The sequence below is a fragment of the Podarcis liolepis genome (assembly GCF_965112155.1).
Source record: "Podarcis liolepis genome assembly, chromosome: 18".
NCBI classification, from domain to species: domain Eukaryota; kingdom Metazoa; phylum Chordata; class Lepidosauria; order Squamata; family Lacertidae; genus Podarcis; species Podarcis liolepis.
The window spans coordinates 8158331-8182349 of record NC_139572.1 but is presented as its reverse complement, the minus strand read 5'-3'; the positions used below and the strand labels follow the sequence as shown (position 1 = coordinate 8182349).

The 24019-nt window shown below is 47.9% G+C and overlaps 1 protein-coding gene across 12 annotated transcripts in view; it reads right to left on the bottom strand.

Annotated features, from left to right (window-relative positions):
* The window catches only part of PTPRS (protein tyrosine phosphatase receptor type S), a 177220-nt gene that overhangs the window by 133008 nt on the left and 20193 nt on the right, over positions 1-24019 (bottom strand). For all 12 annotated transcript variants that reach the window (XM_083483581.1, XM_083483588.1, XM_083483586.1 and 9 more), the window contains exons 2-3: positions 21106-21251; positions 16079-16220 (exon numbers count right to left, since the gene is read on the bottom strand). In XM_083483581.1, coding sequence (XP_083339707.1) covers positions 16079-16220; positions 21106-21251 — 288 coding nt within the window. The remainder of the gene's footprint in view (positions 1-16078; positions 16221-21105; positions 21252-24019) is intronic.

Sequence of the window (24019 nt, the reverse complement as noted above, 5' to 3'; positions counted from 1 at the left end):
CCTCCAAAAACTAGGTGCGTCTTGTGGTCCGGTGCGTCTCATAGAGCGAAAAATACGGTACTTTCCCCTGCTCGCTCTCTCAATTCCCTGCGTCACCACCTCTGCTTCAGACCATCAGAATTTGGTTTGGCATGCTCAAAGAAAGGAGCCACAACTCGTTCCTTTGCACAATGTAATCTTAGGCTTCTGGAGCACACAAAACACCCAACGTCGCTGGCAGGCAATGGGCAAATACGGTGTGATCTCGTGGGTAAACTAGTCCCCAGTTGCTAAGGGCTTTAAGAGTAACGCCTTGAACTTGGTCCAGCAGCAAACTGGCAACCGGTGCTGAGCACAGCCGCCATGCGCCATGCACAGGCGAGACCTCACTCCTGTCAGCAGTGGCGTAGCGTGGGTTGTCAGCACCCGGGGCAAGGCAAGTAATTTGCGCCCCCTAACCCATGGATTTGCGCCCCCTAACCCGTGGATTTGCGCCCCCTAACCCTAACCCCCAGATGTTGCGCCCGGTGCGGCCGGCCCCCCCTGCCCCCCCCACGCTACGCCACTGCCTGTCAGCAATTGCACCGCAGCATTCTGCACTAACTGCAGCTTCCGAATCGTGGGGGAAGTGTGCATCGAATTAGATGGACCGAAGACCAATACAGTCGCACCTTGGAAGTCAAACGGAATCCGTTCCGGAAGTCCGCCGGAGTTCCAAAACATTCCAAAACCAAAGCACGGCTTCTGGTTGGCTGCAGGAAACTTCTGCAGCCAATCGGACGCCCCGTCGGATGTTTGGCTTCCAAAACTAGTTTGCAAACCAGAACAGTCACTTCCGGGTTTGCAACGTTAACGACAACAACAACGGGGAGACTCACAAGGCCGACTGGGCATGTGCTTAGGGCACTAGCAAAGCAGGGGAGCATACACACAGATATATTATTATTATTATTATTTAGGAATTTGGACATTTTATAGTTTAAAAAAACCCCAAAACTTAGGAGCCACCATGGGAGGGAAAATCAGAACATAGGCTTCTTTGAACTCCACACTATTCCCCCATTTTTTCCTCTTCTCTATTTATCACTTGTCCCCCAGCTAAACTCGATGGTGGAGTAGGATGTTTCCTACTAATGCAAACAAAAAATAATGCAAGGAAATAATATCCCGCCATGTGTTGCAGCGAATCTATGCTTTATTATTCTATCAATCATATTTTTTTTAATAATATTTTTTACTAATTTTAACATATACATTATAAAATGTACCCCAAAACTTATCACTTATACAATCTTTTTAGACTTCCATCAGCACCTCTGATGATCCACCGTTTTAACCACTTCTTATGCATTTCTTAACTTTATATTGCCTTTACATCTCTTAACAAATCCTCCTCCCCCTTCTCCATTTTTGCAATACTTCTAATAATACTCCTCACAAAACTTCTTGCAACCCTACAAACATCGTCTGTTCTTCACAATTACTTTTCAAATAGTCCGTAAATTTACTCCAGTCTTCCGTGAATTTCTGGTCTCGCCGGTTTCGAATCCTTACTGTTAGTTTATCTAATTGTTCAAAGTCCATTAACTTCATTCTTCAATCGACTGTAACTCTTTTTGCTTCCATTTTTGGTGCAAGAAGCAAAAATGAAACCAATCATAAATATTAATTATTACGGATATAGTCTTCACAGTGGATTAGTTTTGATTTGTACTGGGTTGCCTATGGAGGTGGGCGCTGTAATATTTCCAGTGTTTCAGGCCCCTGAAGGTCTTGATCTGGGCCAAGGGTTGGAGTTCAGAATAGAAAGATAAGGTTTTAGCATGATATGAGAGAGGGAAAGGGAGGGAGAGAGAAAAAGAAAGGCTGCCTCTCTCCACACAGGCGCCAGCAAACTTTTTCAGCAGGGGGCTGGTCCACTGTCCCTCAGACCTTGTGGGGGGCCGGACTATATTGGGGGGGGGGGATGAATTAATTCCTATGCCCCACAAATAACCCAGAGATGCATTTAAAATACAGTGGCACCTCTGGTTAAGTACTTAATTCGTTCCAGAGGTCCGTACTTAACCTGAGACTGTTCTTAACCTGAAGCACCACTTTAGCTAATGGGGCCTCCTGCCGCTGCACGGTTTCTGTTCTCATCCTGAAGCAAAGTTCTTAACCTGAAGCACTATTTCTCGGTTAGCGGAGTCTGTAACCTGAAGCGTATGTAACCCGAGGTACCACTGTACAGTCATACCTCGGGTTGAATATGCTTCATGTTGAGCTCGTTCGAGTTGCGCTCTGCGGCAAACCAGAAGTAACGGAGCGTGTTACTTCTGGGTTTCGCCGCTTGCGCATATGCTCAAAATGGCGTCACGTGCATGCGCAGAAGCGGCAAAAAGTGGCGCGTGTGTGCGCAGACGTGCCATCGCTAGTTACGTTTGCTTCTGGATGCGAACGGGGCTCTGGAACGGATCCCGTTTGTATCCAGAGGTACCACTGTAAAAGCACACATTCTACTCATGTAAAAACACCAGGCAGGCCCCACAAATAACCCAGAGATACGTTTTAAATAAAAGGACACATTCTACTCATGTAAAAACACGCTGATTCCTGGACTGTCCACGGGCCAGAATGAGAAGGCGATTGGGCCGGATCCGGCCCCCCAGGCCTTAGTTTGCCTAGCCATGCTCCACACCATTCAGAATTTCCTGTGCATTCATCCGAAGCGCACCCGGCAGCCCGTTTGTTTGCATCATTCCATGTGGAGCGGGGAACGTCTTGCACCTGATTGGCTGGATGTGACATCATGCTCTGAAGCTTCCATCTCCTCCGCTCAGATGCCGCCCCTTCCCGAAGCTCGTTAATTCCACAAACTAATTAATCTGCCAAGAGATAGATCAGCCCCTCTTGACAGGCAGGAGGAGGGTGGGTGGATATTATATGAGCGGGGAGATCAGGGAGGGAGGGCGGCGAAGGGAGGGTGCTTGCGACAACTATTATTACGGAGTGTTTCTAATTAAACAAAAATGTTAATCTTGTGGCACATTGTGCAGAATTCCTCGGAGTTTAATTAAAACAACCGCGGCTGGAGGCGTGATCAGATTCGAGATGAGATCTGCGAAGGACGTGGTTCCCAGAGGCTGGCACATGCCACCAACCGGGGGTGGGTGAATAGGGGGGAAGACGAGAGCCCCCCACCCACCTGAGAAGGGCGTTGCTGGCATGCAAAAACAGGGACCACCGATGCGCATCTAAACACCCCAAACGCCCGGGGTTCCCAACAAGCAATCGATCAAGCCTTGCAGCTAGAATTTTGCTGGCCCAAAATTGGAAACTACAAGAAGTGCCAACAGTGGAAGATTGGCAGATGAAGATGATGGACTTTTTGGAGCTAGCCGACCCGACCGGAAGAGTCCGCGACCAGAAGGAGTATCAAGAGGAATGGAAGAAATTTAAAGATTATTTAGTTAAATATGTTAAGATAACTTAAACAGAAATACTTGGGAGTAACAGATTGGCCTAGGATTTAAATATGTGATATTGTGAAGACTATGGAGAAAAGTCAAAATGAAAAGGAAGAAAGATGTTAATTGACCAAGTAAATTCTATGTGAAAATAGTTTTGGGAAACTGCTACAATGATCTACAGTGGTACCTCAGGTACCTCAGGTTAACTTAATTCATTCGGGAGGTCCGTACTTAACCTGAAACTGTTCTTAACCTGAAGCACCACTTTAGCTAATGGGGTGTCCCGCTGCTGCCGCGATTTCTGTTCTCATCCTGAAGCAAAGTTCTTAATCCAAGGTATTATTTCTGGGTTAGTGGAGTCTGTAACCTGAAGCATATGTAACCTGAAGTGTATGTAACCCGAGGTACCACTGTATATGGAAACTCAGCCAGGCGGATTCTAGGAAGTCACCCAACAATTGTAACAAAAGTGGATTTTTTTACAGCTTGGATATATGTTTGTTTGCTGGTTTTTTTGATGTTTTCTTTTTTTGTTTGTGAATATGTTTGTTATAAATTTTGGAAAACTAATAAAATAAAAAATCGATCAAGCCTTGCAATCTGGCCCAGCATACTGTTCGATGCTGCTCTCGGCAGGTTCAGTGGCAGACTGGCATCTGAGGGCAAAGCTCTTTGCGCCTGCTCGCTGGCGAACTCAAACTCAGGGCGTGGTTCCTGCCCAAACCTTTGATGCTCAGATTGGGGCGATGAAGGAGCCAAAGACAGGCAGGCAGGCACCACGCAAGCAAAGGCGTTGAAGAAGGAGGTGATGTTAGTGCCTCCTCAGAGATGGCTGCCTGTTGTCTTTGTCCATGGAGTTTTCTTGGCAGGGATACTGGAGTGGCTTGCCGGTTCCTCCTCCAGGTGGTCAAAACTCTCCAGTATGACCTGTCCATCTTGGGTGCCCTGCTCGGCATAGTTCATAGCTTCTCTGAGTTATTCAAGCCCCTTCGCCACGGCAAGGCAGTGATCCATGAAGGAACATCAACAAATGCCAACAAAAGTCCGTATAAAAGCCATGGTTTTGCCAGTAGTGATGTATGGAAGTGAGAGCTGGACCATAAAGAAGGCTGATCGCCAAAGAATGGATGCTTTTGAATTCTGGTGCTGGAGGAGACTCTTGAGAGTCCCATGGACTGCAAGAAGATCAAACACATCCATTCTGAAGGAAATCAGCCCTGAGTGCTCACTGGAAGGACAGATCCTGAAGCTGAGGCTCCAAGACTTTGGCCACCTCATGAGAAGAGAAGACTCCCTGGAAAAGACTCTGATGTTGGGAAAGATGGAGGGCACAAGGAGAAGGGGAGGACAGAGGACGAGATGGTGGGACAGTGTTCTCGAAGCTACCAGCATGAGTTTAACCAAACTGCGGGAGGCAGTGCCTGGCGTGCTCTGGTCCAGGGGGTCACAAAGAGTCGGACACGACTAAACGACAACAACAACAGAGATGGATGGGGATGGGTTTTGACAAGTTCAGAGGCAGCGTTGGTGGCCAAACAGGCAGCGTGGGTGAGCCGGAACCAGCCTTCAACAGGGGAAGCCTGTGCCTTGAACTCCTTCACGCAACGCAGGGCTGAACTGCGAAGGAGGCAGCGATGGGCTCCAACTTGCATGGCTTTGAAAGGGGGTTAGACAATTGCATGGGGGAAAATAAGGCTCCACTGTTGGGGGCGGCGATGCTCCAGAATACCAGTTGCTTGCAGGCTGCAGGAGGAAAGAATTGCTCTCGTGCAGGGGCCAGCAAACTTTTTCAGCAGGGGGCTGGTCCACTGTCCCTCAGGCCTTGTGGGGGGGGGGGGCGGACCACATTTTGAAAATAATAATAATGAACGAATTCCTATGCCCCACAAATAACCCAGAGATGCATTTTAAATAAAAGCACACATTCTACTCGTGTAAAAACATGCTGATTCCTGGACCGTCCATGGGCCGGATTGAGAAGGCGATTGGGATGGATCCGGCCCCCGGGCCTTAGTTTGCCTACCCATGCGCCACACCATTCAGAATTTTCTGTGCATTCATCTGAAGCGCACCCTTGTGCTTGGATCGCCTGGTTAGCCCCAGGATGCTGGAAAAGATGGACCCCTTCTGGCCTGATCCAGCATACCTCTTCCTGCATTCTTATTTGGTGCATGCAAAGACTTGGCCTTATGCTTGTGCAACGCTGCATTCCCCGCTGTCACCAAACTTCGGTTGAAAGCACACATCGTGCCTTGGCAAAGTGAGGGGGCTGCTTTCAGGGCAGGCCTTTGGGGGTCTGCGTTTGTCTTGGAACAGGTACAACGCAGACGTCAGTCGCCTCTCCTTGGGATGATGTCACCCCTACACGGCCACATCTGCAGGGCTTGGTCATCTCTGTTCGCAGCAGCCCTTTCCCAGAGGGCTCTCCCCCCTGCTGTGACTCTCCTTGCTGGAAACGGCCGCTCGTTAAGTGAAAGTGCAAAGGTCTTCCAGGGACGCCGACAGCTGCTGCGTTGCAGCTCTTTTAATAGGGTGCATTGAGAAACAGACGGAAAAGGCCGATCCCACGCGAAGAATCATTGAAAATAAAACTGCCGATATCATAACACTCCTAAGCAAATCTGGGGGCAGCCGCGCTTGGAATACCGTGAAGGGTTCTGGGCGCCTTGGTCCAAAAAGGGTATCATGGAGTTGGGGAAAGGTTCAGGAAAGGGAAACCAGTTGTAAAGTCGGAAGGGGCTATGAGGGTCTCATCCAGTAGCCCGACCCGTTGCAATGTAAGAATATTTTGCCCAGTGTGGGGATCAAACCCACAACCCTGAGATTAAGAGTCTCGTGCTCTACCAACTGAAAATGATCAAGGGGATGGACCGATTCCCCTGCCAAGAGAGGTTGCTACCTCGCAGGGTTGTTGTCGGGGATAAATAAGAAAAGGGAGAACGAGGCATATGCCACCTTGAGCTCCTTGGGGCAACAGGTGGGAAATAAATGCAATAATAATACAGTGGGACGCGGGTGGCGCTGTGGGTTAAACCACAGAGCCTAGGACTTGCCGATCAGAAGGTCGGCGGTTCGAATCCCCGCGACGGGGTGAGCTCCCGTTGCTCGGTCCCTGCTCCTGCCAACTTAGCAGTTCGAAAGCACGTCAAAGTGCAAGTAGATAAATAGGTACCACTCTGGTGGGAAGGTAAACAGCGTTTCCGTGCGCTGCTCTGGTTCACCAGAAGTGGCTTAGTCCTGCTGGCCACATGACCCAGAAGCTGTACACCGGCTCCCTCGGCCAATAAAGCGAGATTAGCGCCGCAACCCCAGAGTCGGTCACAACTGGACCTAATGGTCAGGGGTCCCTTTACCTTTGATACAGTGGATGCTTGGGTTGCGAACGTGATCCATGCAGGATGCACATTTGCAACCCGCAGCATTCGCAACCTGCAGCGGCGCGTCTGCGCAGGTTGCAATTCGGTGTGTCTGCGCATGCGCGACTGCTGAAACCCGGAAGTAACCTGTTCTGGAACTTCTGGGTTTCGGCGGTCTGTAACCCGAAAAAATGCAACCTGAAGTGTCTGTAACCCGAGGTATGACTGTACAAATAATAAGCGGCCCTGACTTAAGGGAGCTTCCGGTGTATTCCTGTTGGAAACCTTTGTTGAGAGGGCTACCCTAGGTAGGAGAGACGGCGGACATTTGGAGCAGGGAAAAGAGGGAAGAGAGAAAAGCAAGAGGGGGGGGAGGGTGTTGGGAAAGCACAAAGAGTCAGGGAGGCTGTCCACACTCGCTCGCCTGCTCTTTGTGAAAAAGCAGAGGTTAATAGATTCAGTCTTTGTCCTTTTAACTCTCCCCAGCAGTTACAAATGAGTCTGGCACAAGGGGAAGGAGAAGTCGATGTTTGAGGCCCGAAATCCAAAGACAGGTCAAAAGGATAACTTTGTCTGAGAAAAGGAATTGGGGAGCGGGGGAGAGAGAGTGTGTGGCTGCACAGAAGAATTTGGTGACACTTTCTGGACCCTCGCTGCTTTCGGAGGGGATTCGACTGCAAACTGGCAACTCCGGGGCGAGCAATTAAAGCAGCCCTGGAGCTCTTACACCCCAGACTCGCTTCTTGAAAAAACTGGACTTCTGCGACAAGGAAAATGTGTGGTGAAGGGATTCGCTCATAGGTTCAGAGGATTGCAGAGTTGGGAGGGGCCCAGGGGGGTCATCTAGTTCAACCCCTGCAATGCAGAAATCTCAACGAAAGCATCTGTGGCCGATGGACAGCCAACCTCCAAGGAATAAGTTTTATGCTTTCTTTCTTCTTTCAGATCAGGACCACTCCTCTTTTCTAGGGCGGAAAGTATTGCATTGTGCAAAACTCTCTAGGGAGAGTTACAGGTAGGTAGCCATGTTGGTCTGCCGTAGTCGAAACAAAATAAAAAAATACAGTGTCACCTTGTTTAGTCGTGTCCGTCTCTTCATGACCCCCGGGACCAGAGCACGCCAGGCACTCCTGTCTTCCACTGCCTCCCGCAGTTTGGTCAAACTCATGCTGGTAGCTTCGAGAACATTATCCAACCATCTTGTCCTCTGCCGTCCCCTTCTCCTTGTGCCCTCCATCTTTCCCAACATCAGGGTCATTCCCAGGGAGTCTTCTCTTCTCATGAGGCGGCCAAAGTCTTGGAGCCTCACCTTCAGGATCTGTCCTTCCAGTGAGCACTCAGGGCTGATTTCCTTCAGAATGGAGAGGTTTGATCATCTTGCAGTCCATGGGACTCTCAAGAGTCTCCTCCAGCACCAGAATTCAAAAGCGTCCATTCTTCGGCGATCAGCCTTCTTTATGGTCCAGCTCTCACTTCCATACATCACTACTGGGAAAACCATAGCTTTTACTATACGGACCTTTGTTGGCAAGGTGATGTCTCTGCTTTTTAAGATGCTGTCTAGGTTTGTCATTGCTTTTCTCCCAAGAAGCAGGCGTCTTTTAATTTTGTGACTGCTGTCACCATCTGCAGTGATCATGGAGCCCAAGAAAGTAAAATCTCTCACTGCCTCCATTTCTTCCCCTTCTATTTGCCAGGAGGTGATGGGACCAGTGGCACCTGAGAGACCAACTAAGTTTGTTATTGGTATGAGCTTTCGTGTGCACGCACCCTTCTTCAGATACACTGAAACAGAAGTCCCCAGACCCTTATATATAGTGAGCGGGTGGGGAGGGGTATTACTCAGAAGGGTGGTGGGAATGGGTGATTGGCTGATAGGTGTGGTAAACCTGTTAACGACTGCAATTGGTCTTATGGGAAAAAGCAAGGGGTGAGATGGCTAAAAATAGCTTTATCCTGTATAATGAGATAAGAATCCAATGTCTCTATTCAGACCAGGTCTCTCCATGGTTTTAAGTTTGGTAATAAGTTGCAACTCAGCAATTTCTCTTTCCAATCTATTTCTGAAATTCTTTTGGAATAAGACAGCTACTTTGAGATCTTGTATAGAAGATTTTGCACAGGGAAGCACTGGATGAAAGGTCATTGAATCATTGAATTGCAGTGTTGTAAGGGATCCCAAATGCAGGATTCACAGCTTATGAATCCCTGACGGATGCCCAAGCAACATTTGTTTAAGAACTTCCAGCAAAGAAGAGTCCACCACCTTCTGAGAGAGTCTGTTTCACCGTGGAACAGCTCCTATGACCAGAAAGTCTGTCTTGATGTTGAGGCGGAATCTCATTATTTTGTAAATTGAAGCAATTGGTTCAAATCCTATCCTCCAGAGCAGGAGAATACAAGCATGCTCCCTCTTCCATGGGACAGCCCTTGAGATAATTGAAGACGACTACCCTATCTTGTGTGTCTCCTCTTTTCCAAGCTAAACATCCCCAACTCCTTCAACCGCTCCTCACAAGGCTTGGTTTCCAGACCTTTCACCATCTTGGTCACCCTTGGCCACGCAGAATCTTCTAAACCAGGGGTCAGCAAACTTTTTCAGCAGGGGGCCGGTCCACTATCCCTCAGACCTTGTGGGGGGGGGCGGACTAGATTTTGAAAAAAATAAATGAACGAATTCCTATGCCCCACAAATAATGCAGAGATGCATTTTAAATAAAAGGACACATTCTACTCATGTAAAAACACCAGGCAGGCCCCACAAATAACCCAGAGATGCATTTTAAATAAAAGGACACATTCTACTCATGCAAAAACACGTTGATTCCCTGACCATCCGCGGTCTGGATTTAGAAGATGATCGGGCCGGATCTGGCCCCCAGGCCTATCCATGTTTGCCTACTCATGTTCTAAACTCCACACAAACAAATTAAGGATGCATGCTCACTAAACAAGCCACTGATGTCTAATCTGCCTGGCAACAAATCAGGATAAATATGCTCAATTAACAGGTTGTCTAGAGGCGTCCGGCATTGCAGCAGCTCACTCAGTCCCCAACATTCCTGCTCAGCCACCCCAAGCTTGGAGTTCCTGCTGCGTCCCGGCGCAACAACTCAGAGCTCCCAGGATGCAAATTCATGGAGGAAAGGACTTTTATTATTCTTACTCCCCACTCTCCAGTTCTGGCAGCGGGCCAGTGGGGAGTGGGGTGGGGGGCACACAGACAACTTCTGCTTAACGCCAGCAGGGTTTTTCCGGCTGGGTGCCCCCCTTTTTTTGCTAGCCGGAGAGAGCCGCTGCAATTAGCACATCACCTAACGAAGCTTTGAGAGCCCAGCGAGGGGGTTTGACTGTGTTTGAACCGGGAAGCACTAGTCGGCCGCGTAATGAGCGTGCCAGCTGGTCGGTGGCAACCCCCCCTTGTCAGCCGGGTCCCTCCTCGGCTGACACTTTTGCCTGTTTGCCAGCCCCCAACGGAGGGGGAGACAAGGCAGGCTGCTTCGTGGGTCCCCACCCCAGACGAGCGACAGCTGTAGCGCTTGCAGAGGCCCAGAGCTTGAACAGCTGCACTTGCGGGGCAATTCCAGCCTTGCATAATATATCCCCCCCCCCGGTTCTTTCCGCACATTTGTATTTGTCACCAAAGAGGGCTCCCCCACGACGGCGCTAAGGATCCATTTAAAACAGTGCTCGCTCCGTGATTTATTTGCTATCAGCGTTAATTTTCGTTATTTGTGCTTGTTTGTTTTGCCACCTTGTTCTTTTCCCCATTTTTTTTTTTTTGGGGGGGGGAGACTGCTTTTCCCCCGTTTTTTTTTTTTTTTTTTTGCCATTGCTCACTCCTAGGAATGTGGGTAAAAAGGCAAAGGGACCCCTGACCATTAGGTCCAGTCGTGGCCGACTCTGGGGTTGCGGCGCTCATCTCGCTTTATTGGCCGAGGGAGCCGGCATACAGCTTCCGGGTCATGTGGCCAGCAGGACTAAGCCGCTTCTGGCGAACCAGAGCAGCGCACGGAAACGCCGTTTACCTTCCCACCGGAGCGGTACCTATTCATCTACTTGCACTTTGAGGTGCTTTTGAACTGCTAGGTTGGCAGGAGCAGGGACCGAGCAACGGAGCTCACCCCGTCACAGGGATTCGAACCGCCGACCTTCCGATCCGCAAGTCCTAGGCTCTGTGGTTTAACCCACAGCGCCACCTGTGTCCCAGGAATGTGGGGAGCAGCCTTAAATAAGAGTCTAGGGTTGCATCTGGTGCAGCCATTCTGACAGCAGACCCGCAGATGTTAGCAGAGCTCTCTGTAGCAAATATGCAGACTGACAGCATGAAAGCTCGTTGCTCTGAAGAACTTTTGATGCGGATGTCGGCTGCAGGCAGGATTCTGGCAGCTGAGAGATGGAAATATTTGGGAAAAAATATGCATTTGTTGTTGTGGTTTCGGAACCTACGGATTTGGGCTACTGAGGAAAACATGCACATTTCTGGTCCCTTCTCAATTCTATGATTTTATTTCCTGTGCTTTGGACTCAAGATGCCCAACGTTGATCATCCACACTAGCTCAGGAAATACAGAAGTTGTGATTAATATTGCTGTTTCCCCATTTCTTCCCCTTATAATTTATTGTTTGCTTTGTATACAGTGGTGCCTCAGGTTAAGTACTTAATTCGTTCCGGAGGTCCGTTCTTAACCTGAAACTGTTCTTAACCTGAAGCACCACTTTAGCTAATGGGGCCTCCCGCTGCCGCCTTGCCGCCGGAGCACGATTTCTGTTCTGAAGCAAAGTTCTTAAACCGAGGTACTATTTCTGGGTTAGTGGAGTCTGTAACCTGAAGTGTATGTAACCCGAGGTACCACTGTATAGCACAAGCAGGCTTGCTCAAAGACTCAGATCTCTCAGGTGAGAGAGACTGATCAGGTATCTGATTTAACTTTTTGTTAGGGGATAGGTCCCCCTGACACACCTTTGAAAAAGCGGCCAGTTTTTGCCTCAAAAGCGGCGATTTTAATTAAGGAGGAAAGTCTGTGGGGGATGAGAAGTTAAACTCCAACTCTTATCTAAAAGAAGCCCTGGTTTTAATGATTATTTTTACTGTGTGTTTTTAATTCTGTTTAATGCATTTTATTTCGTAATGGCTCCGGCTTCACGAATAAATATTACTCGTATTCATACATTGCATGACGTAATACTCCGCTACTGCATTTTTGGGTTGTTAGTAATGGTAACGTTGGAAGCTGCCTTCTACTGACATAGACCAATTGCTCCATCTAGCCCAGTGTTGTCTACACTGGCTGGCAGCAGCTCTCCAGTATTTCTGAGAGGGGTTCTCTCCCAGACTTACTGGAATATCCCTGAACTTGGGGCCTTCTCACTCCACAGATGAGCTACAGCCCATCCCTAAAGAGTCAGTCCTCGTGACTCTGATTAAAGGGCTGATTGAAACAGTAATATTGAAGGAATGGGTTTCCCAAACCCAAAACTGAACGCGCAGGCAGTTTGAAACTGCACCAAAATCCCTATTTTTCCTTAGCTAAAATGCTTTAACTTGAGCTCCTGAGCCAAAACCCAGCTGTATAAACAAGTGCTCAGAGCCCTCTCCTTTATCAGTTTGTGACGGCAAGGATGGCCTTGACTGTACCAGTAGAACAGGGAAGACACGTCTGTGCCTTATCTTATATCCTGACCACAAACACGCACAGACCTAGTCTGGGAACAGCGCCAGAAGGTGTTCTTGGAGATGGTGACCTCTTGCTCCAAGATAAGAGTGTAGGAAGGAAAACCCTTTTATGGTCAGAAGTATAGGAAGGAATACCCTTTTATGGTTAAGAGTGCTGGAGCAGGAACATCTGTGATGTCAACCTGTGTGTACAAGCTGAAGTGGCTGGATTCCTGGGGAAGGGGGAGAGGGTGCCTGGAGGATATATATACTGCATGAAATTTCTCATTTCTTTGGACTTGCTGTGGACTGACCACGCAAGTGCCTTCTGCTATCCGGAGAGCAGAATAAACTCTTTCTTGGAATCTACCTCGGTGTCATTTGACTTCCTTCCTCCCTCTCGGGAGCAACGCAGACCATATCAGTGAACTCCAATAAGGCTACAATATAGGGAGCTACCTTATACAGCTTCAGACTTCTGGTCCACCTAGCCCAATATTGTCTACACTGACTGGCAGCTGCTCTCCAAGATTTCAAACACGGGTCTTTCTCAGCCCTACCTAGAGATGCTGAGGAGTGAACCTGGAAAAATCTGTGGGGAAAGCAGCTTTGTTTTTTTTGGGGGGGGGCGGTGTAGGGGATTCCAAAATTTGCAGAAATACAGTAACATCTTAAGTGTGAGTGGAATCGAAACCTGCCCAATAAGGACTGAGCAATTCCCAGGTAGCCATAGTACCGACTGCCCACGGAGGGGAAAGAAATTGGAAACTGAGCGGCAGAACACACGGAATGGCGCATCTTGGAAAAGGAATGGCTGGCTGGCTGCTGCTCTTAACAGGCTGACACACTCTACACGACCACATTTTGCAGCGTAGTAGCAAATCGCTTTCGGGTGTAGCATGGGGAACAATTCGCCAATGAATGTGGGTGGCGCTGTGGACTCTAAACCACTGAGCCTCTTGGGCTTGCTGATCAGAAGGTTGGTGGTTCGAATCCCTGCGACGGGGTGAGTTCCCGTTGCTCTGTCCCAGCTCCTGCCAACCTGGCAATTTGAAAGCACACCAGTGCAAGCAGATAAACAGGTACCACTCTGGCGGGAAGGGAAACGGCATTTCAATGCGCTCTGGTTTCCGTTATGGTGTCTCGTTGCGCCAGAAGCAGTTTAATCCTGCTGGCCACATGACCCGGAAAGTTGTCTGTGGACAAACGCCGTCTCCCTCGGCCTGAAAGCGAGATGAGTGCTGCAACCCCATAGTCGCCTTTGACTGGACTTAACCGTCCAGGGGTCCTTTACCTTTTATGAAGCTTTTGAAATTTCTGACAGCTGAAGCACTTTTTTCCTGACTTGAACTTCATTCGTATGAACCTTCTGAAAAAGTTTCAACTTTGAAAGTGTCTAGGCACGGGTAGGCAAACTAAGGCCCAGGGGCCGGATCCAGCCCAAAAGCCATATAAATTCGGCCCACGGACAGACCAGGAATCAGTGTGTTTTTACAGGAGTAGAATGTGTCTTTTTATTTAAAATGCATATCTCGGTTATTTGTGGGGCAAAATAACCCCCCCAAAAAACATAGTCCGGCCCCCCACAAGGTCTGAGGGACAGTGAACTGAAAATGTTTGCTGACCCCTGGTCTAAGGTATACGAACTTGCTCTCTCATCGTCACTGCACCAGGCGTAATTGACTGAGCCCAACAACAGAGATGCGAGGGACTGATCCAGCCACTGGGCTGACTGGAAGAAGGCAAGTTCAGCGTGGCAGTCCCTGCAAACAATCCATGGAAGGCCGTTCTGTTCAAACGATCCTGCAACAACTTACACAGAGGAGTGGCGAATTTATGCACCCTCAGAGAATGCTGGTGTTAAAGGGGGGGGGGGAGCTCAGAACAGTGAATTGTGCAGAGGGGGGAGGAGACTAAAGTTTTATTTTTTAAAATAATAATAATAAAATGTCATGTTTTGGGGAAGAGAAGTTCAGCAGCTAAGAAGCTGGTGTGCCTGCAGAAGACCCCAGATCCAGTCCTGTTTAAAATGATGAGATGTTCAGTGATGGGGGGCGGGGGGGAGGAGGAATCCCTCTCTCGGCCCGATACCCTGGAGACACGCTGTCAGTCAGAATTAAGAGCAATATCGGGGGAGACGGTCTATCGCAGTAAGAGAGCTTCCTGTGCTCCTAACAGGGTAATATTTCATTTTCCCAGAAACCATCACAAACAACTGGAAACGCAGCGAAGACATATCTGTTGCCCTACAATCCCTGCCCCTTGAGACGCTGTTAAGATAAAGCGGTGCCTCGCCTGATACGGAAACTTCTCCCTGCTTAACTCCCGACAGCGGAGATCCTCGTCAAAGCGACACCTTGCCACTCACTGGGAGAGGTAGACGGCTAAGCAGCACAACGTGTTGGCATCGCAGAACAAGGACTTGGGGGCGTCTTCCTGAGCTCCAGGAACACCGCCTACTCCTTTGCAAGGCGGAGTGACAGTTGGTTGAACGTACAGGAGCAAAGGGGAATAGGGGTTGGCGCTGTGGTCTAAACCACTGAGCCTCTTGGGCTAGCCGATCAGAAGGTTGGCAGTTCGAATCCCCGCGACGGGGTGAGCTCCCGTTGCTCTGTCCCAGCTCCTGCCAACCTAGCAGTTCGAAAGCACAAGTGCAAGTAGATAAATAGGTACCACTCCGGCGGGAAGGTAAACGGCATTTCCGTGCGCTGCTCTGGTTTTGCCAGAAGCGGCTTAGTCCTGCTGGCCACATGACCCGGAAAAACTGTCTGCGGACAAACGCCGGCTCCCTCGGCCTGTAAAGTGAGATGAGAGCCACAACCCCAGAGTCGTCCGTGACTGGACCTAATGGTCAGGGGTCCCTTAAATGTAAAGGGACCCCTGATCATTAGGTCTAGTCGTCGCCGACTCTGGGGTTGCGGCACTCATCTCGCTTTATTGGCCGAGGGAGCCGCGTACAGCTTCCGGATCATGTGACTAGCATGACTAAGCCGCTTCTCGTGAACCAGAGCAGCGCACGGAAACGCCATTTACCTTCCCGCCAGAGCGGTACCTATTTATCTACTTGCACTTTGACATGCTTTTGAACTGCTAGGTTGGCAGGAGCTGGGACTGAGCAACAGGAGCTCACCCCGTCGTGGGGATTTGAACTGCCGACCTTCTGATCGGCAAGTCCTAGGCTCACAGCCCCTTACCTTTACCTTATTTTTATGGGAGCAAGAGAAAGTGCAAGGCGTTCCCTTGCTGAGAAAACAAGGAGGAGGTGCAGAACTTCCTGCAGGAACTATCTGCTGCTATTATTATTATTAATTATTATTATTATTATTAGACATGGACTCAAGGCAGTTTTCGGCTAAAAATAAGAACAGCTGGCGACATAGGGGGAAATCATTAAAAAACAATTAAACATGGATAGAGTTAAGTCTACCTATTAAAAGCATACGGACAATTGCATTAAAAATGTCACAGCACCAGCCCTTGCCTTGAAAGACCTCAAGTCTGCTGGAATCTTGTACTGGCAGATCCAGCGCACATTCAACTTGCCCTGCAGAGCTTTATCCCAGATAAGCAGCCTTGGAATATTGGACAGACGAGACACCAAGCAATGAAAGATCTGCCCGGTCGCAGGAATTTACCTCTCAGGACAGTCAGTTTGGCGTTGACGGTGATCTCTGCCACGGAGTTCTGGGCAACGCATTCGTAAATGTTTTCGTCCCTGGGGGTGCGGAGAGGCTGGATCCTCAAGACAGCGCCGGCCCCTTCGTCAAACTCAATCGTCTGAGACAGGGAGAGGAGGAGAAAGTAAGTGTTAAAAGGCTAAGGAGTTTTTTTGGGGGGGGGGTCGCTTTTAGCAGAGCACATCTCTAAGTCTCTGATCCCCCCTTCCCGTATTTTGTTGTCTCAGACTCACCGGAAACAACCCTGTACAGTCGTACCTTGGTTTTCAAATAGCTTAGTTCTCGAACCTTTTGGCTCCCAACGCAGCAAACCCGGAAGTGACTGTTCCGGTTTGTAAACTACTTTTGGAAGTTGAACATCCGGTGGGGCTTCCGATTGGCTGCAGGAGCTTCCTGCAGCCAATCAGAAGCCGCGCTTTGGTTTCCGAACGTTTTGGAAGTTGAATGGACTTCTGGAACAGATTCCGTTCGACTTCCAAGGAAAGACTGTATTTTAAAACTGAGGGTATAATGATAACAGTCATGCAGAAGATGTATAGTTTGGGTCTGACTTCTTGCAATTTTGAGTCAACCACTGTTCTCTCTCTGACATCCCCTCTGAAACACCTTCTTTCTCTCTTTTATATTTTTTATTTATGATTTTCAGTTTTATACATTTCAATAATTTTACAATCGTTTTAACATTTCAAAACTCAACTTCCTTCCCCCTCTTTCTGCAGTTCCTTAAATTTATTTTTATTATTTTCTGCATATCCAAATGAACTTAAATTTGCTCATTTATTCATCTAATTTAAATAGATACTCTTATAAAACTACAGGTTATTGCAACAACCCTACCAACGTTCTTATCTGTTTACAGTTTGTTTGTAAATGTTCAATAAACCGTTTCCATTCTTTTATAAAAAGTTCATTATCTTGATTTCTTATTCCAGTATTTCTGCATATTCCATGAGTTTTCGCATCCATCCTTCTTTCGCTGGGGCTTCTTCTTCTTTCCATTTTTGGGCAAGTAACATTCTTGCCGCTGTGATCGCATGCCTGAATGAATTTCTATAGAGTTTGGGTAGTTCTGTCCCTGTAATTCCCAAAAAGGAAAGCTTCTGGGATTTTTCTTTTACAAACGTTATTTTAAACACCTTTTTCAATTCATTATATATCATTTCCCAGTATACCACATATGATAAAAAGAACTTTCTTTCTCTTTACATTTCCAACACTCGTTTGATTTGTATTCACCGTATTTTTCGCTCTATAGGATGCACCTGACCATAGGACGCACCTTGTTTTAGAGGGGGAGAACAAGAAAAAATTCCCCCCCCTCTCTGCTCAGCGCCCCTTCAGCGAAGCGGCAGGAGAAACGGAGCCCCTTCCATTGCTCCTCCCGCTTGGCTGAAGGGGCGCTGGACAGCTCTCCCTCTCTGCTGAAGCCAGGAGTCTTGCTCTCCCGGCTTCAGCAAAAGGAACCCGAAGCCTTCGGAGCGCAGCGCGAGTTCCCGCTGCACTCCGCAGGCTTCAGGTTCCTTTTGCTGAAGCCGGGAGAGCAAGACTCTCCTGGCTTCAGTGAAAGAAACCTGAAGCTTGCGGGAACTCGCTCTGCGCTCCGAAGGCTTCAGGCGGCTATCCCTGAAGTCTGGAGAGCGAGAGGGGTCGGTGCGCACCGACCCCTCTCGCTCTCTAGGCTTCAGCGAAAGCAACGCGAAGCCTCCGGAGCGCAGACAGAGCGTTCCCTCCATGCTCCGGAGGCTCCGCGTTGCTTTCGCTGAAGCCAAGGAGCCTGCATTCGCTCCATAGGACGCACACACATTTCCCCTTAATTTTTGGAGGGTGAAAGTGCGTCCTATAGAACGAAAATATGCAGAATTCATCATGCAAAAGGCTGGGCTGGATGAATCCGAAGCCGGAATTAAGATTGCCGGAAGAAATATCAACAACCTCAGATATGCAGATGACACAACCTTGATGGTAGAAAGTGAGGAGGAATTAAAGAACCTTTTATTGAGGGTGAAAGAGGAGAGCGCAAAATATGGTCTGAAGCTGAACATCAAAAAAACGAAGATCATGGCCACTGGTCCCATCACCTCCTGGCAAATAGAAGGGGAAGAAATGGAGGCAGTAAGAGATTTTACTTTCTTGGGCTCCATGATCACTGCAGATGGTGAGAGCAGCCACGAAATTAAAAGACGCCTGCTTCTTGGGAGAAAAGCAATGACAAACCTAGACAGCATCTTAAAAAGCAGAGACATCACCTTGCCAACAAAGGTCCGTATAGTTAATGCTATGGTTTTCCCAGTAGTAATGTATGGAAGTGAGAGCTGGACCATCAAGAAGGCTGATGGCCGAAAAATGGATGTTTTTGAATTCTGGTGCTGGAGGAGACTCTTGAGAGTCCCATGGACTGCAAGAAGATCAAACCGATTATCCATTCTTAAGGAAATCAGCCCTGAGTGCTCACTGGAAGGACAGATCCTGAAGCTGAGGCTCCAAGACTTTGGCCACCTCATGAGAAGAGAAGACTCCCTGGAAAAGACCCTGATGTTGGGAAAGATGGAGGGCACAAGGAGAAGGGGACGACAGAGGACGAGATGGTGGGACAGTGTTCTCGAAGCTACCAGCATGAGTTTGACCAAACCGCAGGAGGCAGTGGAAGACAGGAGTGCCTGGCGTGCTCTGGTCCAGGCGGTCACGAAGAGGTGGACACGACTAAACGACTAAACAAACAAACATAGAGCGAAAAATACAGTATACATTTTTTGCCAATTTCTCTTTCTTTCTCTGTCACCCCTTCTCTCTCCTGCTCCCCCCACTTCCTCTCTGACACCCCACTCTTCCCTCAGCAGCCTTCCAGAGGAAAAGCAACGCTTTCAAGATATCTCAACGGACTGACTACAGAGAGCCTTTTGAAACCAGGCTGAGAGTTGCAGGTTGCGCTTAAAACGACGGGAGAGAAATCTGTTGCATACGTACGTTGACAAAAACAGGGACTAAAATCACATCACTCTCACACACATACACACTTCACACTGCCCTTCCTCTGAGTCCATCAGACAGAAAAAAACAACAACCCAGCAACAGATTTGGATTTCCTATTTCCCGCACCGCACGACAGCTATTTTGTACAGGAGATGAAAATCCTTCTCCCTCCTGAGCTTGCGCATAGAGAAACATCTGAAGAGACGTAAAAGATTTTGCACTGGGGGTGGGGGGTGGGAGAGGGTCACAGAACAAAACACACTGGAGACGCCGAAAGGACGCTTAAAAAAATTTAAGCGGCATTTCCATCTCAAACAACACTTTGAGGACTAAAGATTGCACATGCACGATTTTATCCTCCCCAAAGCATGCACTGCTGTTGCTCTACTCCCCCCCCCCACTTTACAGTCATACCTCGGGATAAATACGCTTCAGGTTGAGCGCTTTCGGGTTCTGCTCTGCGGCGACCCGGAAGTAACGGAGCGTGTTACTTCTGGGTTTCCCCGCTCGCGCATGCGCAGGCGGTCAAAATAACATCGCGCGCATGCGTGGACGCGGTGAAACACGACCCGTGCACTCGCAGATGCGCTGTTGTGTCTTACGTTCTGTTCAGGATGCGAACGGGGCTCCTGGAACAGATCATGTTCGCATCCTGAGGTACCACTGTGTCTTCTCAGCGAGCCTGTGATGTAGGCTGAGAGACGGCACCTGGCTGAAGTACACCCAGTTTGTTCTCCCAGGATTCGAACCTGGCTCCCAGTTCCTCTCCCGACAACCCGTCCCTCCCTCCTGCCCCCCTCCCCAACTGATGATGATCCATTAATTGCATTTATACCCCCATCTTCGCTCCGAGGAGCTCAATGTGATGTACGTGGTTCTCTCCCCCTCCTCATTTTATCCTCACAACAACCCTGTGAGGTGGACAGACTATGGTCATCCTGTGAGCCTCACGTGGCCAAGCAGGGATTTCAACCCTGGTTTCCCTGGTCCTCCTCCAAAACACTAACCACTGATTTATAAATCACTGATTTATAAATCACCCCCTAAACATCATCTAAACCAGGAATGTCCAAAGTCCGTTTCGGGGGGCCTAATCCAGCTTTTATCCGGCCCCTGTGGCAGTTGAAAAGCGGAACAACTTCAATCCTAAAAAAAGGTCAACAACTTCGGTTGGCCCTCACGCATAATAATAATAATAATAATAATAATAATAATAATAATAATAATTTATTATTTATACCCCGCCCATCTGGCTGGGCTTCCCCAACCACTCTGGGCAGCTTCCAACACAATATTAAAATGCAGTAATGCCTCAAACATTAAAAGCTTCCCTAAACAGGGCTGCCTTCAGATGTCGTCTAAAAGTCTGGTAGTTGTTGTTCATGTTCACTTCAACAAATCTGGCCCTCTTTGAAAATCTGGCCCTCTTTGAAAAAAGTTTGGGCACCCCTGATCTAAACATAAGACCCTTGAGAACATTTTAAAAAGACGCAAACAAATGGATATTTATAATAATAGGTTAACATATGGAGTAAGGATGAAAGTTAGAGGGTAAGGATTTGCTGAATTAAATATCTGAACTGGAATACAAAATGGGAGGTGTGAGGAGGTCAAGAAACTAGTGAAGAAAATATAAGATTTGAAAATATTAATCTATTTTTCAGTTTTGCTTTTTGGCTTTTCTCTTTGTTCTCATTCTTTATTTTTTCTTTTTTTCCTTTTCTATCAACTGTTTTTCTACTGGGTATCTTTGTTTTGTTTTGCTTTTTGTCGTTTGAATGTTGGAATTTGTTTCTATTGTTTTGTTTATGAAATAATAATAAATATCATTAAAAAAAAAGACGCAAACAACAGATGTGCCTGAAGCAACACTAGAGCCCTAAATGCTCCCATGTCAAGAATCTTTTTTCCCCCCCCCATCGCAGGGGTTGGACTAGATGTCCCTGGGGTGCCTTCCGACTCCAGGATGCTAGGATGCCCTTATTTTCTCCCCTGTAAAGACAGGAGACACTTACCTCAAACCTCTGGGAGTTCACTTTCTTCCCCTTCTTGTTCCAGGTGACGCGGGGCTTGGGGTCTCCCCTCGCTTGGCAGACGAAGGATGCCACCCCGCCAGAGACCCCAATCTGGTCCACGGGATTCTTGATGAACTCGGGGGGACCTTTATGTTCAAGAAACAGAAAGGGGTGGGGGGAGGAAGGAGAGAATATTGAATAACTTGAAATATTTCACAAATGACGAATTAAAAATTAAAAATTCACAAATGACGAATTAAAAATTAAAAATTCACAAATGACGAATTAAAAATTAAAAATTCACAAATGACGAATTAAAAAAAGAGTCAAAATGTACGGAGCAAAGAGTCATGAAGTCAGGGGTCCGAGGATCAAGGAGTCAAACGCAGCAAGGCAGGAAATGTGTTGCTGTGGCAAAGAGCCAAAGGGAAATGCTGACCTTATATCCCTTCCCAGCTCTTGCCACCAGGTGCAGTGAGTTACCAATCGGACTCACCTGTGCGGCCGCACCTTGCCTCTCCAGAACAAACTTAGGAAGCCCCCAGTCCTGCAAAGCCCTACTGGTCACAGGGCCTGGCTCCTGCAAGCACACCTGACACCCTTTCCATTAATGTCAGAATACATTTATGGGATGGCGGGGGTGGCGTTCGCTGCAGCTGCATCACACCCAGCAGGCATGTGCAATCTGCACTATGCAACATTTTGCAGCTGCAAATAAACCCACTCCCTGTCCTCAAGAATGGCAGAAGGCAGCTTTATGATCAAGAGCGTTTGCGCGGGTTGGGGTTTTGTGTTTTTTTGGAAGGGGAGGAAATCACCCAAGAACAGCTGTAGCTCTGCTATTTCAGTATTTCAGTAAATTTCAAACTAACAAGACGGGAAGAGGCAAGGATGGAAGTGAAATAAGGAGAGAGACAGATGCCACGCAGAGAGAGAGAGTTCCTCACATCAGGTCCGGTCCGAAATCAGCTCTGGGTAACTTGCAGTCGGCACTCAAACCAAGCAGAACCGACCTCACAATTTACCGTATTTTTCGCTCTATAAGATGCACCAGACCACAAGACGCACCTTGTTTTTGGAGGAGGAAAACAAGGAAAAAACTATTCTGAATGTCAGAAGCCAGAACAGCAAGAGGGATCGCTGCGCAGCGAAAGCAGAAATCCCTCTTGCTGTTCTGGCTTCTGGGATAGCTGCGCAGCCTGCATTCGCTCCATAAGACGCACGCACATTCCCCCTTACTTTTTAGGAGGGAAAATGAGTCTTATAGAGCAAAAAATACGGTATTTTTCTCGTGAAGAGGCGAAGTTGCACCGTGCAATCGATGCGTCGTCAGTCCACTTTAAACGGTTAAAAGATTATGACTTAGGGAGAGTGTGTCTGAACTTAACAGCGTTTAGCTGATTTTGAGGTCGCTGTTTAGTTCATGTTGTTAATACTGTTTTATAGATTACAAATGTCGCATTGATTTGTTAATCATATAATACGACTTTTGCTGTAGTTGTTTAGCTTGTTCTAAGCTGCTGTTTCGTTAACAGCGTTTCATAGATCCATTGATCTATCCATTGTTCCACTGACGTGTTTATTTTTTTCATATGAGCATTTATTTGTGATGCTCTATTATGTTACTCTTGTTTATTGTTTGTAAGCCACTTTGAGACTCATTTGAATGGAAAGATCAAAATCCTGGGAATTGTGTGGTTTGCTGTGGGCGCTGAGCGTTGTTAAGAGACCCACCCACATTCTGCTCACAGCACAGCAATTCCCTTTTAAAATATTTTTATTGAGACTTTTCAACATAATAATAATAATAATAATAATAATAATAATAATAATAATAATAATAATTTATACCCCACCCTCCCCAGCCAAGGCCGGGCTCAGGGTGGCTAACAAGCAATAATAAAAACAAGTTGAATGAATACAACTTAAAAACAAGGTTAAACTACAACATTAAAATATTGAAACATTAAAGTATTAAAATGCAGCCTCATCACAGGAGGAGAAAGGAAAAAGAAAAAAGTAAGAGGGGGAGGGAATCAGACTGACTTCAAGCCAAAGGCCAGGTGGAACAACTCTGTCTTACAGGCCCTGCGGAAAGAAATCAGATCCTGCAGGGCCCTGGTCTCATGAGGCAGAGAGTTCCACCAGGCTGGGGCCAGTGTTGAAAAGGCCCTGGCTCTGGTTGAAGCTAATCTAACTTCCTTAGGGCCCGGGACCACTAGGGTGTTGCTATTTATGGACCTTGAGGCTCTCCGTGGGGCATACTGGGAGAGGCGGTCCCGTAGGTACGAGGGTCCTAGGCCGTGAAGGGCTTTCAAGGTCAAAACCAGCACCTTAAACCTGACCCTGTACTCCACCGGGAGCCAGTGCAGCTGGAAAAGCACTGGGTGAATATGCTCCCATGGCAGAGACCCCGTGAGGAGCCTCGCTGCAGCATTCTGCACCCGCTGGAGTTTCTGGGACAGCTTCAAGGGCAGCCCCACATAGAGCGAATTACAGTAGTCAAGCCTGGAGGTGACCGTCACATGGATCACTGTGGCCAGGGCAGGGCGGGAAAGGGACTCTCAAGAGTTTCCTCCAGCAGCAGAATTCAAAAGCATCAATTCTTCGGCGATCAGCCTTCTTTATGGTCCAGCTCTCACTTCCATACATCACTACTGGGAAAACATAGCTTTAACTATACGGACCTTTGTTGGCAAGGTGATGTCTCTACTTTTTAAGATGCTGTCTAGGTTTGTCATTGCTTTTCTCCCAAGAAGCAGGTGTCTTTTAATTTCGTGACTGCTGTCACCATCTGCAGTGATCATGGAGCCCAAGAAAGTAAAATCTCTCACTGCCTCCATTTCTTCCCGTTCTATTTGCCAGGAGGTGATGGGACCAGTGGCCATGATCTTCGTTTTTTTTGATGTTGAGC